Source organism: Aotus nancymaae, unplaced genomic scaffold (assembly GCF_030222135.1).
Source record: "Aotus nancymaae isolate 86718 unplaced genomic scaffold, 86718_ANA_hifiasm-v0.15.2.pri h1tg000006l, whole genome shotgun sequence".
Lineage (NCBI taxonomy): Eukaryota > Metazoa > Chordata > Mammalia > Primates > Aotidae > Aotus > Aotus nancymaae.
This window is the reverse complement of record NW_026988417.1, coordinates 74,690,864-74,714,706: the sequence shown is the minus strand read 5'-3', so window position 1 is coordinate 74,714,706 and position 23,843 is coordinate 74,690,864. Positions and strand designations below refer to the sequence as shown.

The window sequence follows — 23,843 nt, the reverse complement described above, 5'->3', positions numbered from 1 at the left end:
TAGTTCTATTTTTGACATTTTGAGGAACCTCCATATTGTTTTCCATAATGGCTGTACTAATTTGCATTCCCACCAACAGTGTGCAAGAGTTCCCTTTTCTCCACATCCTCACCAACACTTGTTATCTTTTCTTTTTTTTATAATAGCCATTCTGACAGGAGTGATGTAATATCTCATTGTGGTTTAGATTTGCATTTCCCTGATGATTAGTGATGCTGAGTAGTTTTTTCACAAACCTATTGGCCATTTGTGTTTTAAGAAGTATCTGTTTGGGTCTTCTGCACATTTTTAAATTGGGTTGTTTTCTTATTGAGTTGTTTGAGTTCCTTATATATTTGCATATTAATCCCTTATCAGATGTATGGTTTGCAAATACTTTCATTCTGTAGGTTGTCTCTTCACTCTGTTGATTGTTTCCTTTTGCTGTACAGAAGCTTTTTAGTTTGATGTGATCCCATTTGTTTATTTTTGCTTTTGTTGTCTGTGCTTTTGTAGTTATAGCCCAAAAATCATTGCCCAGATCAATGTTATTTCCCCTTTATTTTCTTCTAGTAGTTTCATGGTTTCAGTTCTTATGTTTAAGTCTTTAATCTATGTTAAGTTAATTTTTGTATGTGATGAGAAATGAGGGTCTAATTTCATTTTCCTGCCTGTGGATATCTAGTTTTCCCAATACTGTTTATTGAAGAGACTGTCCTTTTTCCCATTGTATTTTCTTGGTGTCTTTGTTGAAAATCAGTTGACTGTAAATGCATGGATTTACTTTTGGGGTCTCTATTCTGTTCCCTTGGTGTATGTGTTTGTTTTTGTAGCAGATTTTTGTTTTTAGAGGAAATGGGGTAGATTTCCCAGCAGCCAAAAGATGCATAGAATTTGCTGAAATTCAAACTTACCCAAGAATTGCCCCCAAAAGATATTAAATACAGAAATGGGAGGATCTTGTCTAATGAATTATTTGTCACTTACTTATTTGTACATATGAGCAGGAAACTCAAATACTACAGGTCTGCCTTATTGCCATATTACCATTGGCTGACCTTCAGTAGCCATTCAAGACCCTGAGCATGACTATAGGGACTTTTGGTAGCCCTATTAATGATAAGACCCATTCCTACACACCAGTTATTGGAACAAATGTGCATGAACCAGATACACCCAAAATCCCAAAGTGGAGAATAGATTTGCTCTTAATCCGCAAGGACTGATAGATTGCCATTATGATGGACACCATGAACCTGACCCTATCCCACAGCTACAGTGGGTCTGCCCTTACTAAGATGGCAGAACACAGAGGAAAATATAATAGTTGCAGAGTTTCCTACTCTGTTCTTTAGGGAAATTCCTCCCTTGACAATTAATGTTTGAACTCTGATTCCAGGTATCAATTTATATGGTGAAACTAGAAGGCATGGTTCAAAATTGTGTGTGTCCAGAATCACGCATCTTGGGATCCTCATCTTCATGCTGATGATCCAAAGTAACATATTAGTGGAATCCTAGCCCCTTCTACATACAACCTGCCATTCCATGTATCTCAACACTGCTAAACCTAACATATAATGATTTAAAACCCTCCTCAATACAGAAAACCCTACAGTTTCTCTCCCTATTTTTTATTGCACTTCCAAATACTATAACTTCAATATCTGGCAGATACCTGGAAAAACTGCCAGTTACTCAAGAAGATCTGCAAGATACCCTTTTTATGTCAAGAGGCAATTTGGTGCTAATTCTTACAGACCTGGTTATCAGGAAAGCAGTCTGAATAGAAGAAACCTTATTTTCCAAGCACAAATACAGAATCTGTCCCATAAAACAATCTGGGACCACTCTTTTGAGCCATTTTAAAACAAGCAAACAAAAATGATGGCATTCTGTTTCTAATATCCTGTGCTTGTTTGCTCATTCTGGCTTTCACTGCTCGCTATCACATCCAGCCCTCAGAAACTCTGCCCTCACATCCATTCTCAGCCTAGCTCTCAGAGCCTTAGGCAGACACAGAGTATATAGAAGTAGACTTCACCATCCCAGAGGGCAACAATCCTTTCCAACACCTGATTCAAGGGAAAGTTATGGGCCTCAGCCTACCCCTCACCTGAACGATTGTTTGGCCATGTTGGTATATACCATCTGACAAATCCAGAATAGCCTTGAGACCCACTGTCCAGGGAAGGATTACAGGAGAAGGCCATGTACCAACTTTCACTTTATTCTAGTCTTTTAAAATGAAGACAACTGTGAACACAAGCTGCAAAGGTTAGCTGATAGAGTTCAGGGCTTCCACTAGTACACTACTCTTTGATTCTGACCCACTTGCTTTCACTCTGTCTCCAAAATCTGACTCATACTTGATTTCAACAACCACCTGCACCCATTTCTAAATTTGGTCATGTTTTCTACCTCTCTCACTAGGCTTTCAGACTTTTATTTTCCTTTGAGTCTTCTGGCCTAGCTCTCCCACCCCACTTCCCACCTGTATCTGAACATGCAGGCACAGATATGAACATGTATGTATACAAAGAGACACAGGCCAATGGAAGTATGATGCACGATGAGGCACATGTAGTAGTTGAAGACTGGATGATGAATGACCTCCTAAGTAGTTTGAATTCCATCCTTCAGACTGAATATTCACTGAAGAATTTTAAGCATTTTCAAATACATTTGAAAAAGGTATTTTCTCTAATAAATGCAGCATGCAATATATTTAGAACTGGTTAGCACTAAAAGCAAGATGCTACTGTATTAGCTCAAGCCAGAACTAAAAGCATGCTTTGTAACTTAGTTGTTTTTAGGCCTTTCCTTACTCTTGGCTCTTTAGATAACAAGACAATCTTTATCTACCTCTGTGTTCTGTCTGCCATATACTGATTACTTGATCAACATTTTAAAAATTAAGCTAAGCCAGCAAGCTGGATCTGCACAATAAATGCAAACTGAAACTACTAGAAGAGGCAGCAAAAGGGAACCAAGGAAGAGAGAGGTGAAATATAATAGTAGAAAAGTAAGCTTTTACCTAGGACATGGAGAGATGTGAGTGGATTAAACATGTTCTTAGGAAAAAAATATATATGTGCAAGTTACAGTAGGCACATATCACACAAAAATAATAAAGTACATGGCTTTTCTAGAATGTAAGGGGAGAAAAAAGAATACATTGTAGAAGACTAACAGTGTAGTTTATGTGGCTGGAGAGAAGATGACATAGTTTAGATATGTGTTCCTGCCCAAATCTCATGTTGAATTGTAATCCCCGATGTTGGAGGTGGGGCCTGGTGGGAGGTGGTTGGTCATGGGAGCAGACCCCTCATAGCTTGGTGCTAAACACATGATAGTGAGTTCTCATGAGATCTGCTTATTTGAAAGTGTGCAGCAATTTCCTGCCACCTCCCTCACCATGTGATGTGTCTGCTCCCCCTTCGTCTTCCACCATGATTGTAAGATCCTTGAGGCTCTCACCAGAAGTGGATACTGGCACCACGCTTCTTGGACTGTCTGCAGAACCATAAGCCAATTAAACCACTTTTCATTGTAAATTACTCAGCCTCAGGTATTTCTTTATAGCAATGCAAGAATGGCCTAATACAGAAGAGAAACGATGTAATTTTAGTTCCAACAATGAAGCTAGATACAAAGTGGAAACCCACTGTCATGAAGGAGGAAAGGAGAGGTGTACACAGGGGAGATTTCTCTTGCATGGAATCTGAGTTGGAAGATGTTCATAAAAAAGCGTGAATGCACATCCTCCTCAAAAGATATGTGGAATGGAAAAGTTAAGAATATACATTTTTCTGCATTGTAAGAATGACAGTTTGAGGGAATAACTTAATTTATATTTTGAGAAAAAATGGTGGAGCCCACAGCAACTGATTTCTGATATATGAAGTCAGCTACTTGGAATAAATCAGCCAGAAGATGAGATTGAAGCACAACATTCAGATCAAGTTTACAATATGCATATAGAATGAGAAAGCTGGTAAATGGTATTAACAATAGTTAAGTGCCACAAAAATGACAATAGATGTGAAATGTAATGTGAATAAAATACCCGTTGAAAGTTCAGCTACAGCAACAACTGAGTGGTCTAACCTTCTTGCAATAAATCTCTTAATCTGTGTCTCCTACTGATTCTGCTTTCTTTGGGTGAACCCTGACTGATACAGAGATTAACAGTAGGCTATATATAGAATCAAACCTTGTCTTGCCTGCTATGTTCTATTCCTTATACAATCACGTGTCTGCCTGGTCAATTCTGAAATCCATAGGTCAAGCTGTCCAGAAAGGAAAGCTAGAACTCTTATGCATGGGGTGAAGCTGCTACCCACAGTAGGAATCTCTTCTTTTTTTCAGACCTGCTCTTAAAGACTTTCAGCAGATTGAATCAGTCCTACCCAGATCATCTGGGAAAATCTCTGTTAAGGTCAACTGATTATGGCCTTTAATCACAACTACAAAATACCTTCACAGCAACAACTAGATTAATGTTTAATTGAATGACTGGGACTGTAGCCTGGCCAGATTGACACATCAAAAGATCATCATACTATCTTAAGAAAACTTGGAGTGTTAATGAAAAAGGATATAATTATAGAATCTCAGTCAGAGAGCATGCTGGTCATTTATTCTGATAAAAAAGAAAGGGAGCAGACATTTAAAATACAGGACTGGACTATCAGAAATGTTAGATGGAGCAAAGCCATTTATTCATTCACTTACTCATACACTCATCCATTCATCGAATATGTTTCTAGTCAATGTATGAGATAGTGAAATTATAGCAATTAAGGCACAGCCTTTTCTAGTAAGTAGCTCCCAGCCTGGTGGGAGAGATAAGGGAATTAAAAATACATACAACCTTGTGTGTTTTAGAATCCAATATCATAGAAGTATATATACTGTGGGAACAGTAAGGAAGAGCCATGACGATGGTAGAAAAATGGAAATGAGCCATTTATTAAAGGTATAGAAACAGATGATGGATCAATGAGAATTTTTGGCATGTATGAGAAGATTGACAAAGACAAGAAGAATAAAAATAAAGTTTAAAAGTGGGCAAGCATGGGAGGGTAACCTTTTCTATGCTTGTTTCCTCTTCCATATTCATGATGGGTGGCTTCTCTCAAGAGTATACGTGATCCCACCAGCAGTAATGAATATTTTGTTATGATCTATAAAAAATAGCACACTCTCAGAGCACAACTGTGCATCTACTAGGCTAAAGGAAAAAGAACATGCTGTATAGAATTTATGCACACTTCAGGGTTACTGTATTCCAGCTTTAAGAAGCCTGAAGATGACAGTGATGGGTTGGGCATGTGGTTAACTAAAATACCAGATGCCTGAGTTGTCTCAGAAGGCTCCACTGAAAAGAAATAATTTTTATTATGAATTGATCTGTCCAAAAAGGCACCAGGTTATGTTTTCTGTTTTCTTCTTTTCCCCTTTGCCTTCCAGAATAGATCCCCATTACATTAACTTTGATTCTTGGTTGTAATAGAAATCAATACAAACTGGCTGAACAAAAAATAACTTACTTGTAAAAAGGCATGAATGAATCATAAGCCCAAAGGCTGGAATTAAGCAGATCTCAGAAAGGGGCTGAGCCTAGACACGAGGATTTTCACCATATCTCTCCTTTTCTCCTTTCTGCCCAGTAGCTTCATTCTCATTGGGACCAGCTTTCTTTGCTCACCAATACACCTGGAGGAATATCTGCTGCATTGTGGAATGTTGGTCTCAGAGTTAATTATTGCTGCAGCCATACAGAGAGACCATCCCAGTTTCAAATCTGGTTGCCTGTTTTGAATCAAATGTCTTCCCTATTCACTTGGCTATGGCCCAGGGCTTGGGGTAGAAGGCTTTCAAGTCCTTAGTGGGAGAGATGGGTCATGGGCTAGTTAGAGTGCTCCAGGGAAGCACACAGAAAGAGAAGGGGGATGTGGAGCATATCATAAACCTGTGGCTACACATGTGAAATTCTCAATTGTCTTACTTTTTTCCCTAACCTGTCAAGTGGGTCTTATTTTCACAACCCTAGAATATTATGATGGCTGAGATCCATAGTGAAATATTCAATAAAAAACAGGCAGTATGCTTGATTGGTTTTTCCACTTTAGTAAAACCACCCAGCATCTTGGGAGGCCAAGGCAGGAGGATTACTTAAGCTTGGGAGTTTGAAACCAGCCTGAGCAGCATAGCAAGACATCGTCTCTACTAAACATAAAAAATAAAAAATTTGACAGTCATGGTGGCTTGTACCTACAGTCCCAGCTGCTTGGGAGGCTGGAGTGAAAGGATTGCTTGAGCTCAGGGGGTCAAGGTGCAGTAAGCTGTGACTGTGCCACTGCACTCCAGCCTGGGTGACAGAGTGAGACCCCAGCTCTAAAAACAATTCCAAGAAACCCCAAACCAATCAACCAAACAAAAACCATAATAACACATTAAGCATCCACCTTTTCCTCTTTCACTTCAATCTACCTACCCCAGAAATTTAAAAAACAAAAAAACAAAAAACAGGTTATTACATGTTCATTTAGTCCTCCTATGTGCTCAGCTTTGTGGAAATCAATATTGAGGAAACAAAGGAAGCTATAAGAAACAAAAGTGCTTGTTATCTATTGTAAGGATAAAATGCAAGATTAAGATAAGACTATATCAGATTAATTTTTTAATATAACATATCAGTGTGATACATATAGTATCACAAGGTTCCTGATGAGTAAAATACTTGGGGTGCTGTTCTCTCCTGGGCCTCTTGTGCACCTGCTGACTCAGTCCTCCAGATGTGGAGAGGGGACAAGGTTCACCCTGTATAACTCTTCTCCTTCCCCAGAGAGACAGGAGAAAGGCCAGTGAGATTGGGACAGAAACCCTAAGACATACCTGGCTGGGAAGAAGGTGGATGTGGTTTTTGAAATCAAATTTATTCTACTTCTTTCTCCATTATGCCATACTGCTCTCCATGAATCTATGAGTGATGATAATTGCTCTATTTTTCTGAGCTTTAGCCTTTGTAACAGTCCTGTAATGATAATATATTTTACATGGTAATACCCTAATAAGAATACTACATATAAGATTAGATGAATTGTATTTGACAAATTTAATTTTAAAAAGCCAACAGGAAAAACCACATCCCAATGAGATTAAATGCTGACTTAAGTCCTCAAACCAGGAAATTGCTAGAAGGTTAATTTTGCCTTTATCTCTGCCCTGCTCCCTACTCCCAGAGGGCTTTGCGGCTGCTCTTAGAGCCTCCACCCCGAAGCCTCTGAAGCACTGTGAGCTCCTGGGTGAGGGCTGGTGAACTTCAAAGTGAGTTTTTTCCTAGTTCCTGTTATTACTCATCTCTCAATGGGCCCTATAAAGATGAGTTAAGCAGATGGAATCTAAATGAATGAGTTTAGAGGTTTGTGGGGAAAGCTGATCAATAGGTTTAAAAATAATTTCGTGTTTTCTGGCTCTGGGTCATTTTCTCCTTCTTTTATATGTAGCTCAACAGAGCAAAATCTCTATTGGTTTTTGACAGGAAGTGGCTGTGTGATTTTTTTCAGTGTATTGGTGGTTTCCAAGCTTGGTTATGTAAGAAAAATGATCTCAAGATGTTTGATACAATTCTCAAAGCTGAATTTGAATGTTGAAGGTAAACATGTCACATCCATCTTTTGAGGAGGTGGAATGGAGTCTCCTTCAGAAATATTACCAGAAAGGGAGGTAATTCTGCTTGCTGTCTGCCTGCCATACTTCTTAAGGGTGTGAATGAAGCAACTTCTATTTTAAAGATTCATTGAAGAAACAGCCACAATTTTATTATAATAAGGTACATATAAAATATAAATTTAATGCTAATAGGAAATATGGTATTATTTTAGCCTATATTATATATAGAATATCCTGTCTGTAATTTTAGCCTGTATTGTACATAGAATATCCTGTCTGAGGTTGGAATGATTAATTTTATGTGTCAATTTGGCTGGGCCATCATGCCTATATATTTGGTTGAATACTACTCTGGATGTTTCTGTGAGGGTGTGTTTGAATAAGATAAACATTTGAATTAGTGGGACCTTGAGTAAATCAGATTGTCTTCCATAAGTGGGTGGGCCTTAGCCAAGCAATGAAGACCTGAGTAGAACAAAAGATTGACTTCTTCCAAACAGGAGGGAATTCTAGAGCAAAGGGCCTCTGGGCTTGAACTTCAGTTCCTCCCTGAGACTCCAGCAGAATGGCCTCCCTTGCAGATTCTGGACTTGCCGGCCTCCATAATAGAATAACCAATTAATGAAATCTCTCTCTCTCTCTCCCTATCTCTCTTTCTGTCTCTCTCTGTCTCTCTCTCTCTCTCTCTGTGTGTGTGTGTGTGTGTGTGTGTGTGTGTGTGTGTTTGGAAGAGATATTTAATATATATATTTATAGAGAGAGATTTAATTTCACATATATATACACACGTGTGTGTGTGTGTATATATATATATATATATGTACCTCCTATTGGTCTGTTTCTCTGGAGAACCCTGACAAATAGAAAGATTGAGTTCCATTATTTAAAGGAAAATATATAGAAGGAGAAAATGAAAAAAAGAAAAAAGAGGCAGCTTCCTTTAAGATAGCTTCCTGTAAAAATTTATTTAAATGGTAGAGACTCTATTTTTTTTTAAATACTGTGTCTTGAGTGTACGAGTTTATAAATAATTTAAAAGGTGCTTTATTTAAGCAAGCACTTAATGACTTAGAACAAAAACTGTGATAAGAAGTAGATTATATGGGACATATTTTAACAAGTATTAGATTGTAAATTTGTGGAAGACAAGGTCCCTTGCACAATATTTAGTTCAATCTCTGATCTGTCAGACTGAACCATATGAAATTGCTGATATTTGAATGTGTCTGATTTATTTAAAAGGGCCATTTTCATATGGTTCGATCTAATAGGAATATATTACATTTTTATATAATAAGAAAGAGCATTTTTAGGTTACTTCCCACACATATAGTTTCCTTGATCTGGAATCAGTCATTCTAGGCCCAGTAAGGTAACTATAAGTTGGCAGTAATAAAATACTTTATGTGAAGGATATACAAACTTGGGCAGGGTGATTGATTTTATTTTTCATCAAATCCTGAAATTTCAACTCTTCTTTTGAGCACAAGGAAACAACCTGAAATCACAGACACCCTCTCTTTTCACTTTTAATTCCATGCTATGGTGACTGGCTATGGGCCAGGTGTTTACATTGATTCCATTGAAGTGCCAGTTGATGTTCAGTATGTCTCTGAGGTGGTATTGATAAACCTGCATAAGAACAATTTATGACATCCCTAGTGATTCATAGTAGAGTAAGATCTATAACTATGTAACAGTTCCTGACATTTGGATAGCATTTCACTGTTTAGAAAACTCATTCTCCTTTCATCTTTGCACAAACACCATAGAATACATTGTCTTTCCCATATTTATAATGGAGAAGATGCAGTCCAGAGAGCTGAACTTACTTGCTAAGGTAACATAACTTAATGGCGGGGGCCAGAACTAGAAACCACTCCAGAAATTGTTGCTTACCCCCTTGGAATTGATTGCCAGCTTTCCTGCAACTTGCCCTTCTTCCAGTTCAGCTCTACCCATTATGTGGATCAACTCATTACCAGGCCACAAGTTGCGGAGGTTAGCAGGATTCTGTGAACGTTTTCAGGGCTGTGTTTCTAAAGAAAATTTTAGCAGCTCACTACTGTGTTCTAGTGAATGAGCTTGGCTGACTTTGGGCTTGTTCTTTTTCCAAAACACAGTGCTGACTTTGCAAACTGCCCGTAACATGTAGGCACTTTGAAAACTCAGCCATCTGCACACATCTGAGCTGGCACCAGGGCATCATGGCAGCCAGCTGTTTGTGATGCAACCTCACTTGCCTAGTGCATTCAAAGAGGAGACAACATCAGAACACCCCTGTAGCTGTTGTATAGAAAGCTGTATTTGGAAACTGGAAAATGTGAGAAGAAAGATTTGTGAGGGCCTTCCTACAGCTCTGCCTCAAGTGCTGAAGAACTGCAGGGAGTAAGTGGGCAATATGTGGCCATTGACCAGCCTGGCTCTTAACTAATGTGGGTGGAAGAGTCCTTTACCCACAAAGGTGCAGACTGACTCTAAGTCTCAGAGAACAAGCACTGGAGTTCAAGGGCTGTGCCTGACTCTGCTTTGTGCCTGCCTGAGGACTATGCATAGCACATTGATGAGAGGAAAAGAGACGAAAAATGGTCAATGTCAGCAGAATGTTCTTTGTGGTCACAGGATAACATTTCCTCTATAGTTAAAGAAAAATTGCTAACCTCTTCCTTTCAGTATGCTTCAGCACTCTTCCTGGTGTCTTTCTTTGAAGGAAAAAAATGCAATTCTTCTTTGCTATTTGGTATCTGAATCTCTCTTCACACTGCAAACACTCACAGAGCTTGTGAATATCTTCAAATTTTAAGTTTCCTAATTGTATGTTTTCTTTCTTCTTATTTATTTTTTAGGCCTCTGCCTAGACATTTATAGCTGCTTCATTCTTTTTGGCTCAGTACCACTGGGACGATTCTGGCAGAGAACAAACATTAGCAGACTAGAATACAAGATCAATCTCTTATCTTACTAATTATCACCCATATCTGCTGACAAAATCTTCAGGTCTTAAAGAGAAAACAAACAATTTACCTGAAAAACAGAGGAAAGATATGTGTGTAATTTTGCCTCGCTGGGTTTGCACTATGAGGAGAATTTTTAGCACTGACTTTTCTGTGTGGTGTACACTTTAACCAGCAGTTGTGATAACAAAGTCATCTCTGGGCTTCTGTCTCACAGCTAATGCACTAAGCTTTGATTTCCCCATCTGTAAAGTTGGGATAATCATAGCTACCTCAGTGTTCAAAGATCAACTGAGATAATATATGAGAACATGCTTTATGAACTGCAAAGTGCCATATGAGCTTTAGCTATGATGATGGTGATTATAATTTTTAGGGAGTCTCTGCACTGTCAGTTTTAAGTTGCCCTTTCCTTTTTTGCTCACTTATGATGCATGAATTTGTTTGTAGGTTTTACAACAAGAACACACATGTGATTCTTTGTAGATTTCTAAGAATGTAAAAATCTTCATTTTTAAAATTGTAAGACTATATAGTCCTGAGAGGTTTTGGCAAACTATAGCCCATGGACCAAATGTGGCCAGCTGCCTGTTTTTGTAAATAAAGTTTTATTAGAACACAGTTTTTTGAACAAGTATACCCACTTGTTCACTTCTTGTCTATAGCTGCTTTCAATGTGCAGTGGCAAGATTTAATTACTTGCAATAAAAACTGGCTGGTGGTTGGGCACAGTGGCTCATGCTGTAATCCCAGCACTTTCAGAGGCCAAGGTGGGCAGATTGCTTGAGCTCAGGAGTTCAAGACCAGCCTGGGCAACATGGTAAAACCCCATCTCTACAAAAAATAAAAATAAAAAATTAGCCAGACATGGTGATAGGCGCCACCAGCTACTTGGGAGGTGGGAGGATCACTTAAGCCAGGGAAGTTGAGACTGCAGTGAGCTCCGATCTTACCACTGTACTCCAGCCTGAGAGACAGATAGAAGGAGACCCTTTCTAAAAAAAAAAAAAAAAAATTAGATCAAAGGATTTTGGTAAAATAAAAGGGTTCAATGAAATGGACATTTTGACACACTGGCAGTATGAAAGGCATAGCCTTTCTAAAGGACAATGTGGAAATATGTGTCAAGAGTTTGGAATATTTATAACCATTTTTAGTCACTAAATACAAGTACAATGAATGTTAACAGTGTTTACTTCTGAGATATGAACTTCAAATGCTTTTGAAACACACACACACACACACACACAAACACACAAACACACCTCCCGTAGACTCAAAAGGACAATTCAATATTAGTACCAATTTTTTGTTAAATCTGTGCTGTCAACTTTCTTTTTCTGGAGCAATTCATTTCATGTTGAAAGACCTGATGTTTAACTAACAATCTTTTTTGGTAGACAGGAATTATGGTGGCTGGATGAGTTATTTTAAAGAATCAGCAAAATTGTTTATGATAGAACAGCTACAATTGCAATAGCAAAACTTTGCCCTCAAAAGGAAAAAAGAAATTAGAAAAAGAAATGGAATGAAAAAAGAAATGGAAGTTAAGAGCCCTTGCTATGGCTTAAAAATGACTTCACACTGGAATCTATTTGCATGTATTATTCTTTTGTAGTCAGTATACACTATAGTCAGTGTAGTCAGTGATAGATCCCTTCATTGGTATCTTACATTCTTCCTCCAGAGATAAATGCATCAGGGAAGGTGGTAACCCATAGCAACCAGGCACTATGTGAGAGTGGCAAACTAACTTGGAGGTGTGCTTAATATTTTCTTGGTGAGGAAACCTTATGTAAATGACTTCTTTTTTTTTAAATAATTCTCTAGGAATGCACTGTGTCAAGTATCATAATGAATGCACTGTGAGAAATGCTACTAGTTGATGGCACTTAACAACCTTTGAAGTTCAGTTTCAAGTCTGCACAACTGTGTTAGAAGGTCTGGGGCTTCTAAATACAAAACGTGAAGTGAGTGCTATGCAAAAACCTGCTTTCTCACTTTTAGAGGGGCAATTTTGGTGATTACGAAGTGACTTTTGCTTCAAGAGTCAGGAACTAGGCTCATTAAAAAAAGTTTGTGTATGTACTGCTAGAGATAAGCACACATGCATAACATGATTTATAGATAAATATGACCTGAATAGTGACAGAGTGTTACTTTCTTGGCAGGATTGGATATCTTAATGAAAAATTTTGAGAAAGGCCTGTCTTTCTCACATACAACAAAAACACAGCACAGGATGTTATTTGCCTCAGTATAGAAATGTAATAGGTATTGTTTCTTTTTTGACTGTTAAATTTTTCTGCAAAATAGGAAAGTTCACTAAACCAATGATTAAATCAGAGAATATAGACAAAGCATGAAATAATTAGGATGTAGGAGAAAGGTCTTATTGTACTTCATTCTCTAGAACAAAACTCAATGGCAGTTCTCAAATAAAAAGAAACCATTTGATTTTTAAGGATAAAACATTAATGGTGACTCTTCACATTTGCAAAATGTACCACCTTCATTCCAAGGATCGTAACACATGGTGCCTTTTTGTTAATTATACCTTGCCTTGTGAATTAAATAACAGAGCTGATTTTACCAGATGGGGAAAAATGTCATTATAATACCTAAAAGGGTGTACTTGGTGTATGTGTGAGAGAGAGAGATATGTAGATACTTACACTTGTGTGTGTGGTTGTGATATAATATATGTATATATTTTGAGATCCCTATGTATGTGTGCTTGTAATATGTATGTTTACATATATGCATATATATCATACACATGTAAACATACATACTACAGAATTATTTGCAATAGTAGAAAACCCTAGATGCAAATGTTTATTAGTAAGAAATGGGCTGAGTAAATGATGAGACTATATAGCTTTTAAAAAGAATGAAATCCTTGTGTTAATATGAATATTTTATAAGATACAAAATTAAGTAAAAAGAAAAAATACTGAACATTATGAATGATTCCATTGATATAAATAAAAGGATATATACACAGACACACATATACTAGTCAATTTCAACTTATTGGTTTTGGAAGGATACATAAAAATTTTTGTTCATAGTTAAATGTGGAGAGAAGGAGTGGGGTTTAGGGGAGAGAGAATTCTACATCTCATCTTGTGTCTTTCTAAATTACATGGTTTTTGATGATGTGTGTGTAAGACTTTTGTCATTTAAAAACATTAAGGCTTATCTAAGGGTAGAACTCATGTTTTGCCCTATACATTTCTCAGCATTTGAAAATAATGTATGTTATTAAAAACAAAGTTTGTGAGGTATAATGACAATTGATAGCCTTTTTAGCTATATGGAATAGGAAGAGAATTTTAGTTTTTGTCCCTTTTTGTTCTACAGTTAATAATGAAGTCAAGGGAAATGTAGTGCCATCCTGAGCCCTGCAGTCATTTCTGTTATCCATGCTGCCTGCCTGTAGAGAGTAAATCCAGTGGAGAATGCTTTCTGCAGTTATATTTGACAAATGTGTTTAACCACCACAGTCTCTGGTTATAATTTCACATCCTGACAATGCACAAAGTTGAACAGATCTAATACCCAGTAGTCTGATAATTGAAGGCTTATAGTTCAGGGCTTAAATTTTCTAGTGGCTTCAAATTCCATAATTAAGAGAGCCCAGATTTCTAAGCTGTGACTTCTGTCATAATAGAAGAAAACCTAGGCAAAACCATTCAGGACATAGGCATAAGCAAGGACTTCATGACTAAAACACCAAAAGCATTGGCAACAAAAGCCAAAATAGACAAATTGGATCTAATTAAACTCCAGAGCTTCTGTACAGCAAAAGAAACAATCCTTAGAGTGAACCAGCAACCAACAGAGTGGGAAAAAAATTTTGCAATCTACTCACTGACAAAGGGCTGATATCCAGAATCTACAAAGAACTAAAACAGATTTACAAGACAAAAATAAACCCATTCAAAAGTGGGCAAAGGACATGAACAGACACTTTTCAATAGAAGACATATATGAGGCCAAGAAACATATGAAGAAATGGTCATCAAAATGCAAATCGAAACCACATTGAATACCATCTCACGCCAGTTAGAATAGCGATCATTAAAAAGTCTGAAGACAACAAACGCTGGAGAGGATGTGGAGAAATAGGAACACTTTTACATTGTTGGTGGGAGTGTAAATTAGTTCAACCATTGTGGAAGGCGATTCATCAAGGACCTAGAAATAGAAATTCCATTTGACCCAGCAATCCCACTACTGAGTATATATCCAAAGGATTATAAATCGTTCTATTATAAAGACACATGCACACGTACGTTCACTGCAGCACTGTTTACAATAGCAAAGACCTGGAACCAACCCAAATGCTCAATGATGATAGACTGGACAAGGAAAATGTGGCACATATACACATGGAATACTATGCAGCCATACTAAACGATGAGTTCATACCCTTTGTAAGGACATGGATGAATCTGGAAACCATAATTTTCAGCAAACTGACACAAGAACGGAAAATCAAACACTGCATGTTCTCACTTATAGGCGGGTGTTGAACAATGAGAACACATGGACACAGGGAGGGGATCATCACACACTGGGGTCTATTGGTAGGGAACTAAGGGAGGGACAGCAGAGGGTAGGGAGGTTGGGGAGGGATAACATGGGAGAAATGCCAAATATAGGTAACGGGAGGATGGAGGCAGCAAACTACATTGCCATATATGTACCTATGCAACAATCCTGCATGATCTGCACATGTACCCCAGAACCTAAAGTACAATAATAAATATATATATATATACACACACACACATATATACATATATATATATATATATATACACACACATATATATATATAAAGGAATGAAAAGATTGGTGTAAGATCCAGTTTCAAGTAGGGAGCATATAGTACTGTTGTCACCTATAACATTTGATTTCCAAATTTCATGTAGATAGTATATCTCCAATAAGTGTATCAGTACAGGACTAACCAATATATAAACATTTATTTTAAGTCATGTTGTGAGACAAATCAGAAGAAAATATTACTAATACTGCTAACTTAGGGGCTTGTGATTTAGATAACTTTGGAGTTAGCTTATGTTTAGCTTATCCATAGAATCAATATTTTGAGAGAGATTAACCCCAAATCCACTTACATTAAACCAAAGGAGTGAAATTATTGACTCCCCTATCTGGGGATTCAGTGGTGGACGGGAGATATGTCAAATGGCTAAAACTAGAGGCCCAAACAATATTGTCTTTATTGACTTACTTCTTTCTCACTTTGCATGTTTGTGTAATTCTCTCTTAGAGCAGACATGCCTTTTTTTCTACGTAATATAAAAAATAGTTCCTACAAAATCTCAGCTCATAGAGTTATACTTTTCTGTGAAATAGATAAGGAGAGTCTTTTCCACAATGGGCATTATTAGAATGCTCCAAGGAGGACTCCTTTTGGGTTCCTGAGGATCATGTGCCAGTTCCATAGCCAATCATTGGTTTTAGAGCACATGGTTCTGTGACTAGCCTGTCTTGGCTGCCCTGTCTGTAACTGAGACTAGTGACTGAGACTAGTGAGTGCCAATCATGATTGGCAGCCCAATGAAGTTCTAGGGAAACAAGAATAACTGTCACTGTGAAGAAACAGCATTTAGGAAATGAAAAAACTACAGCTTTGATAGTCTACTATTTGTGACATCAGGAGCCATTGTTTTCCCATCATGCTTATCTTAAATGTAACTCTGTCCAATCCTGCTTATATCTACAAGTGGACTGAGGCAAGGATTAACAGGGAATTTGAGAACTCCAATTTTCTAGTATCTCTTGTTAATACAATACATTCTTAAATATATTGCCTCCTCTGAGAAGTTTCTCTCATACTTTGAAGTATTGATAATCTTCAAAGCCATGACTATTCTGTAGTAATTATTTTTAAAAAGGTCTTTGTCCTCCTAACCCTGATATTCATAAAGTTTGTTGAGAAACCTAATTAAAACAAAAAGAGGTTTAATAGGTTACCTAGATGGCACATCAAGCAAAAGCCAGAGCTTATATCATGAACATAGTTTATATCTTACAGGTGTACTTTTATTATTTTAAGAAGGTGAAGAGAAACCCCAAACTCAAGTAGAACAAATCCCAGTGGGAGATTTGGCTTTTATGACCAATTGTTATGTAATCAGAGACCATCATTACTTTGTGGCATGGCATTGGTTAGAGATGAATGGAAGACATCTGAAAAGTCTATTTCTTTTCTTTTTTCTTTTTCTTTTTTCTTTTTTGAGATGGTCTCACTCTGTTGCTCAGGCTGGAATGCAGTGGCACAATCTCTGCTCACTGCAACCTCTACCTCCTGGGTTCAACAATTCTTCTGTCTCAGCCTCCTGAGTGGCTGGGACTACAGGCCTGTGCCACCACTTCCAGCTCATTTTTGTATTTTTAGTCGAGATAGGGTTTCACTATGTTGACCAGGCTGGTCTTGAACTTCTGGCCTCAAGTGATCCACTCATCTTGGCCTCCCAATGTGCTGGGAATACAGGCATGAGCCACCACACCCAGCCTGAAAGTCTTTTTCTTATCAGCAAAATTATTAAAATTTTATCAACACTGAGTTCTCTTTTGAACGAGATATTGTAATCAACCCTTTGTGTAGCAGTTCAACTAATAATATTGCCTAGAACTCTAGGTGCATATTTGCCATTTCTAGAATTGTTTCAAGGATCATTCTAATTAGGAAGCTCTAATCCAGGACAAATTCCTTGAAGTCATTCTTCAGGTACAATGCCATCTAAATGGCCTCAAAGCGTAGGTTAGTCAATAAATTGAATATCAAAGCTATAGAATCATCATTTTTTAAAAACACTTTCAACAGTTTATTTTATCTTTCTTCTAAAAAATGCATATTTGAGTCTCTTGGTCCAATATTTACGAGAAGAAACAAGTGGGTTTCAGGCATCATTATGCTACTTCAGGAGGCAGTGGTTAAGATCATACTAGTTAAAAGTTAGAGAATCCTAAGGTTTAATTCTGACTTTGCTGTGTGACATGATTATCTCAATAGATGCAGAAAAGGCCTTTGATAAAATTCAACATTTCTTCATGCTGAAAACTCTCATTAAGCTAGGTATTGATGGAACATATCTCAAAATAATAAGAGCTATTTATGACAAACCCACAGGCAGTATCATACTGAATGGGCAAAAGCTGGAAGTATTCCCTTTGAAAACCGGCACAAGACAAAGATGCCTTCTCACCACTCTTGGTTAACATAGTATTGGAAGTTCTGGCCAGGGCAATCAGGCAACAGAAATAAATAAAGGGAATTCACATAGGAAGAGGGGAAGTCAAATTGTCTCTGTTTGTAGATGACATGATTCTATATTTAGAAAACACCATCGTCTCAGCCCAAAAACTCCTTAAGCTAATAAGCAACTTCAGCAAATTCTCAGGATACAAAATCAGTGTGCAAAAATCACAAGCATTCCTAAACACCAACAACAGACAAGCAGAGAGCCAAATCATGACTGAACTCTCATTCACAACTGCTACAAAGAGAATTAAATACCTACGAATACAGCTAACAAGGGACTTGAAGAACCTCTTAAGGATAATTAGAAACCACTGCTCAAGGAAATAAAAGAAGACACAAACAATGGAAAAACCTTCCATCCTCATGGATAGGAAGAAACAATATTGTGAAAATGGCCATACTGCCCAAAGTAATTTATAGATTCAATGCCATTCCCATCAAACTACCATTGACATGCTTCACAGAATTAGTAAAAAAAAAAAAAAAAAAAAAGTACTTTAAATTTCATATGGAACTAAAAAAGAGCCCATATAGCCAAGACAGTCCTAAGCAAAAAGAACAAAGCTGGAGGCATCATTCTACCCGATTTCATACCTGCAAGGCTGCAGTAACCAAAACAGCATGGTACTGGTACCAAAACAGACATATAGACCAATGGAACAGAACAGAGACCTCAGAAATAACACTACACATCTACAACCATCTGATCTTTGACAAACCTGACAAAAACAAGCAATGGGGAAAGGATTCCCTATTTAATAAATAATTTTGGGAAAACTGGCTAGCCATGTGCAGAAAACTGAAACTGGACCCCTTCCTTATACCTTATACAAAAGTTAACTCAAGATAGATTAAAGACTTAAATGTAAAACACCAAACCATAAAAATCCTAGAAGAAAACCTAGGCTTTACCATTCAGGACATAGGCATGGGCAAAGATCTCCTGATAAAAGTGTCAAAAGCAATTGCAACAAAAGCTAAAATTGACAAATGGGATCGAATTAAGCTAAAGAGCTTCTGCACAGCAAAAGAAACTACCATCAGAGTGAGCAGGCAATCTACACAATGAGAGAAAATTTTTCAATCTACCCATCTGACAAAGTTCTAATATCTAGAATTTACAAGGACCTTAAATTCGAAAGAAAAAAACAACCTCATCAAAAAGTGGGCAAAGGATATAAACAGACATTTCTCAAAAGAAGACATTTATACGACCAATAAATATACGAAAGAAAAGCTCAACATCACTGATCATTAGAGAAATGCAAATTGAAACCACAATGAGGTACCATCTCATGCTGTCAGAATGGCGATTATTAAAAAGTCAAAAAACCACAGTTACTGGCGAGGCTGTGGAAAAATAGGAACACTTTTACATTGTTGGTGGAAATGTAAATTAGTTCAATCATTGTGGAAGACAGTGTGGTGATTCCTCAAGGATCTAGAACCAGAAATACCATTTGACCCAGCATTCCCATTACTGGATATATACCCAAAGGAATGTAAATCATTCTACTACAAAGATACATGCACACATATATTTATTGCAGCACTAATCACAATAGCAAAGACTTGGAATCAACCCAAGTGCCCATCAATGATAGACTGGATAAAGAAAATGGGGCAAAAAAACATGGTGGAATACTGTGCAGCCATAAAAAAGAATAAATTCATATTCTTTACAGGGACATGGATGAAGCTAGAAGCCATCATCCTCAGCAAACTAACAGGAACAGGAAACCAAACATTGCGTGTTTCCACTCATAAAGTGGGAGTTGAACAATGAGAACACATGGACACAGAGAGGGTAACAACACATACCTGGGCCTGTCGGGTGGGAGGAGGGGAGGGAGAGCACCAGGACAAATAGCTAACACATGCAGAACTTAAAACCTAGATGATGGGTTGATAGGTGCAGCAAACTACCGTGGCACATACATACCTATGCGGCAAACTTGCATGTTCTACACATGTATCCCAGAACTTAAACAAAAAATAATAATAATAATAAAAGATTATACTAGTTTGAAGTCAGAGAATCCTAAGATTTATTTCTGACTTTGCTGTGTGACAAGTTTCTTGGACAAAGTTTCTTTACCTTTCTGAGTCTGTTTCGTTTTCAGTTAACAACAGATGATACTGCTTAGATAGTATTGTTGCAAATACTAATGAGTACTATTTGTAAAGGACTTATGTAAGAACCAGGTAAATGCTCATAAATGTACATTTGTTTAAATTGTTACTTTGGCCATTATTATACATTTTTATGTTGTAGGAAAAAAATCTTTGAAAAATCTATGTAAGATTGTGTTGTCTTTATTAACTTCTCGTTCTATATACTTATTTATGGAACAAACTACTTGAACCTGTCTGGACTCACTAATTATAGAAAACTTTTCTTGGTATGTAAGGTGACTACTCTAAGTATTGTTTAAACCTCATCAGGTATCATCTTTTCATATGTTTCTGTACTTTTTCTGAAATTGTAAATATGTTGTCATTATGTCATTGTGTGATCCCTGCTCCCCCCTCGCCTGGGAAATTTTTATCAGAGCTTAGTTCTAGGAAAAGCTTTATCTCCCTTGGGAAAGTAGTGGGTTTCCTCTTCTCAGATCAAAATGACTTATACAACTTATCACATTTTCCGTAGTCTTGTTTGTCAGGAATATTGTAGTTGGTCTTTTCAATCAATCACAACCACCTGACTCATTATATTTTGAATATTTACCTTTTTCTTCTTCCTTCCAATTAAAAATCTTATAGTAATTTATTTTTCCTTACTTTTGCTGTGCTTCATATAGTTTTGGGAAAGAGGTGAGGCAGAAAAAAATATATGTATGCATATGCATACACATCCTCATATAGAACTGTTTTGTTAATTTTTATTTGAAAGTTTGACCCACAACTTTAAATTTTGATGTCAGCAACCCCCTTAACCCAACTAGCTCTCTTTTGCCTTTGTTCATTTCTTTCACATTTGTTCAACAAATATTTATTGTGTCCAAATTGATGCCATATTTATTTTTATTTTTAAATTTTGTTTTATTTTTTAAGTGACACGTAAAAATTTTTATGGGGTAAATAGTCATACTTCAATACCTATAATGAATAGTGATCCACTAGGGTAATTAGCATCTTACCCTGGATTTCACCACCTGGCACATGTATTATTTCTTTGTGTTGGGAACATTCAGTATGCTGCTTTTAGCTATTTGAAACTATATAATACGTTCTTGTTAACTATAGTCATCTCACAGTACGATAAAACACTAGAACTTATTCCTCCTATCTGGCTATGATTTTGTATCCTTTAACAAATTGCTTCCTATCCTATCCTCACCTTTTCCCTTCCCTTCCCAGACTCTAGTATCCTCTGTTCTTTTTACTTCTATGTGATCAACTTTCTTCTTTAACTTTTACATGAGAGTGAGAACATGTGATGTTTAACTTTCTGTTGTTGGCTTGTTTTACTTAACAAAATGTCTGCCACGTCTATCCATGTTGCTGCAAATGACAGCATTTCACTCTTTTTAATGGATGAATAGTTTCCTTTGTAAATGCATACCACATTTTCTTCATCATTCATCTATTCTTGGACACCCAGGTTGATTCCGTATGTTGGCTATTGTGAATAGTATTGCAGTAAATATGGGGGTGCAGATGTTTCTCCCGTGTATCGATTTCTTCCTTTTCTTTAGAGAAATGCTTAGTAGTGGGAAAGCTTCTGGACAGCAAAGTAAATAATCAATGGAGTGAAAAGGCAACCTGAGGCTGGGCATGGTGGCTCACACCTGTAATCCCAGCACTTTGGGAGGCTGAGGCGGGCAGATCACCTGAGGGTGGGAGTTTGAGACCAGCCTGACCAACATGGTGAAAAAACCCTGTCTCTACTAAAAAAACCCAAAATTATCTGTGTGTGGTGATGCATGGCTGTAATTCCAGCTACTCAGGAGGCTGAGGCAGGAGAATCTCTTGAACCCAGGAGGCGAAGGTTTCAGTGAGCCAAGATGACACCGTTGCATTACAGCCTGGGCAACAAGAACAAAACTCCATCCCAAAAAAACAAAACAAAACAAACAAAACAAAAGAAAAGAAAAGAAAAAAGAAAAGGCAACCTATGGAATGGGAGAAAATATTTGTAAACCATTCATCCAACAGGGGATTAATATCCAGGAAATACTAGGAACTCAAACATCTCAACAGCAAAAAACCAAACAGCTTGATTAAAACATGGGAAAAAGATCTAAACAGAAGACATACAAATGGCCAACAAATGTTTGAAAAAAATTCTGAATATTGACTAATCATCAGGGAAATGCAAATCAAAACCACAGTGAGATATTATCTGACTCCAACTAAGGACGGCTAAAATGAAAAAAGACAAAAAGTAACAAGTTCTGGGTAGGCTGGGGAGAAAGGGCGGCTCTTACACACAATTGGTGGGAATGTAAACTAGTACAGCCATTGTGAGAACAGTATGAAGTTTCCTCAAAAAAGCTGCAAATGGGCTGGATTTTAGGTAGGCAAGGTTTCCATAAAAATGAATCAAGTTATCATCAGTAAGCTTATGTCCTATTAGGGGATATGGACTCTTGAGAGGAAGTACAGACCTAATGAGATCAGAGTTGCTTTCCATTTAAAAAGTTTAAAATTTGATAACCATGCTGTTAATTTTGATGGAAAAATGATAGCCTAGGAGAAAGATCTGGGCTTTTTTTGTTGTTGACATTATTGCTGAATCTGATGGGATTCCACTAGCTTGCCCACAGCCTCAGGTGCAATTAGTTTTTCTGTTTGTTATCTTGGTGACTTTTCTACAATAGGTACAAATAAGATATCCTTTCATATCTGTGAGGAAAGAGATTGAATTTTATCTTGTCACATCCCTGACTATGCTCTTAAAGACAGGGAGTAAATATAGCTTTAGAACCTCTGGTTGCTGAATCTCATTTTCTTGTCATTTTGTGCCACACTTTCGGGATGTTTCTCAGGGCAACTTACAATCAGTGCTTAATGTTGTCCGGTTTTCCTTCCTGAGTGTTTTTTTTAAAGACAACAAGAGGTCTTTTATCCTATTTCATGAGAAAATGCAATGTATTATTAATCGCGATTATTTTATTTATAAACCAGCCCTGCTTTGGAAGGGCCTGGGCTACACTAAGGATGACTCTTGCTGCTTTCAGATCAGGAGCCTCTTTAGAGATGTTTCTTTTCACTTCAGAGAATGTTTCTTTACTTGAACATAATAGTATATTTTATTTAGGAAAACTGTTTCTTTTGTGTTAGGGATAATGGTACTCATTTGGATTTATTTTCTCAATGTCTGTTGAACTACCACTGTGAATTTTATGCCATGTTGGGCCCTGGACTGAATATAGCTGTCTTATTCTGTGCTTTTAAACTCAGCAAAGTCTAGAAGAAACACTATAAGGTAGTTAAGGAAGTTATATCATTTTTGTTGATCTCTCAAACTTGGAGTCTAAGAACAGGTACTACATATGGGAGGGAATTTAGCATTTGGTATTGATCCTGATTATTAAAGTTGGGGTGACAAATGATCTTGGTTTTAGCACAGAAAATCCTTGGTCCTAGGAAACCGCTCTGTCCTGGACAGACTAGAATATTTAGTCACCCTAACTTCAAAGCTTAAACAGAACCTGTGTAATCAAATAGCCATAATGTGGTTTTAGATTATAGGATCCTAATTTCTAGTGAGGCTATCTTAAGCATAGCATTTTACTTGCAAGAAATAGACGGCTACTTATTAGCTTAAGAAAAGAGAGTTTATTATAAGAAGTCTTACAGAAACCAAAGAAAAATTGAGCAATCACACTGTAGGAAAGGTGAAACTCAGGGTGACTCTGAGGATCTCAGCAGCTCAAATTCAAGGAATTTTAATCCAGTGTTCTGCCATTAATATGAGCTAG

The 23,843-nt window shown here is 37.2% G+C and overlaps 1 protein-coding gene across 4 annotated transcripts in view; it reads left to right on the top strand.

Annotated features, from left to right (window-relative positions):
• Positions 1 to 23,843, top strand: part of RASGEF1B (RasGEF domain family member 1B) — a 605,535-nt gene that overhangs the window by 236,704 nt on the left and 344,988 nt on the right. Inside the window, exon 1 of one of the 4 annotated variants that reach the window (XM_012447002.3) lies at positions 7,630 to 7,713. The exons of the other annotated variants lie outside the window; for them this stretch is intronic. Coding sequence (XP_012302425.2) covers positions 7,678 to 7,713 — 36 coding nt within the window. The 5' untranslated portion in view covers positions 7,630 to 7,677. Of the gene's footprint in view, positions 1 to 7,629; positions 7,714 to 23,843 lie in introns of those variants that run through there. 4 annotated transcript variants of the gene reach the window in all.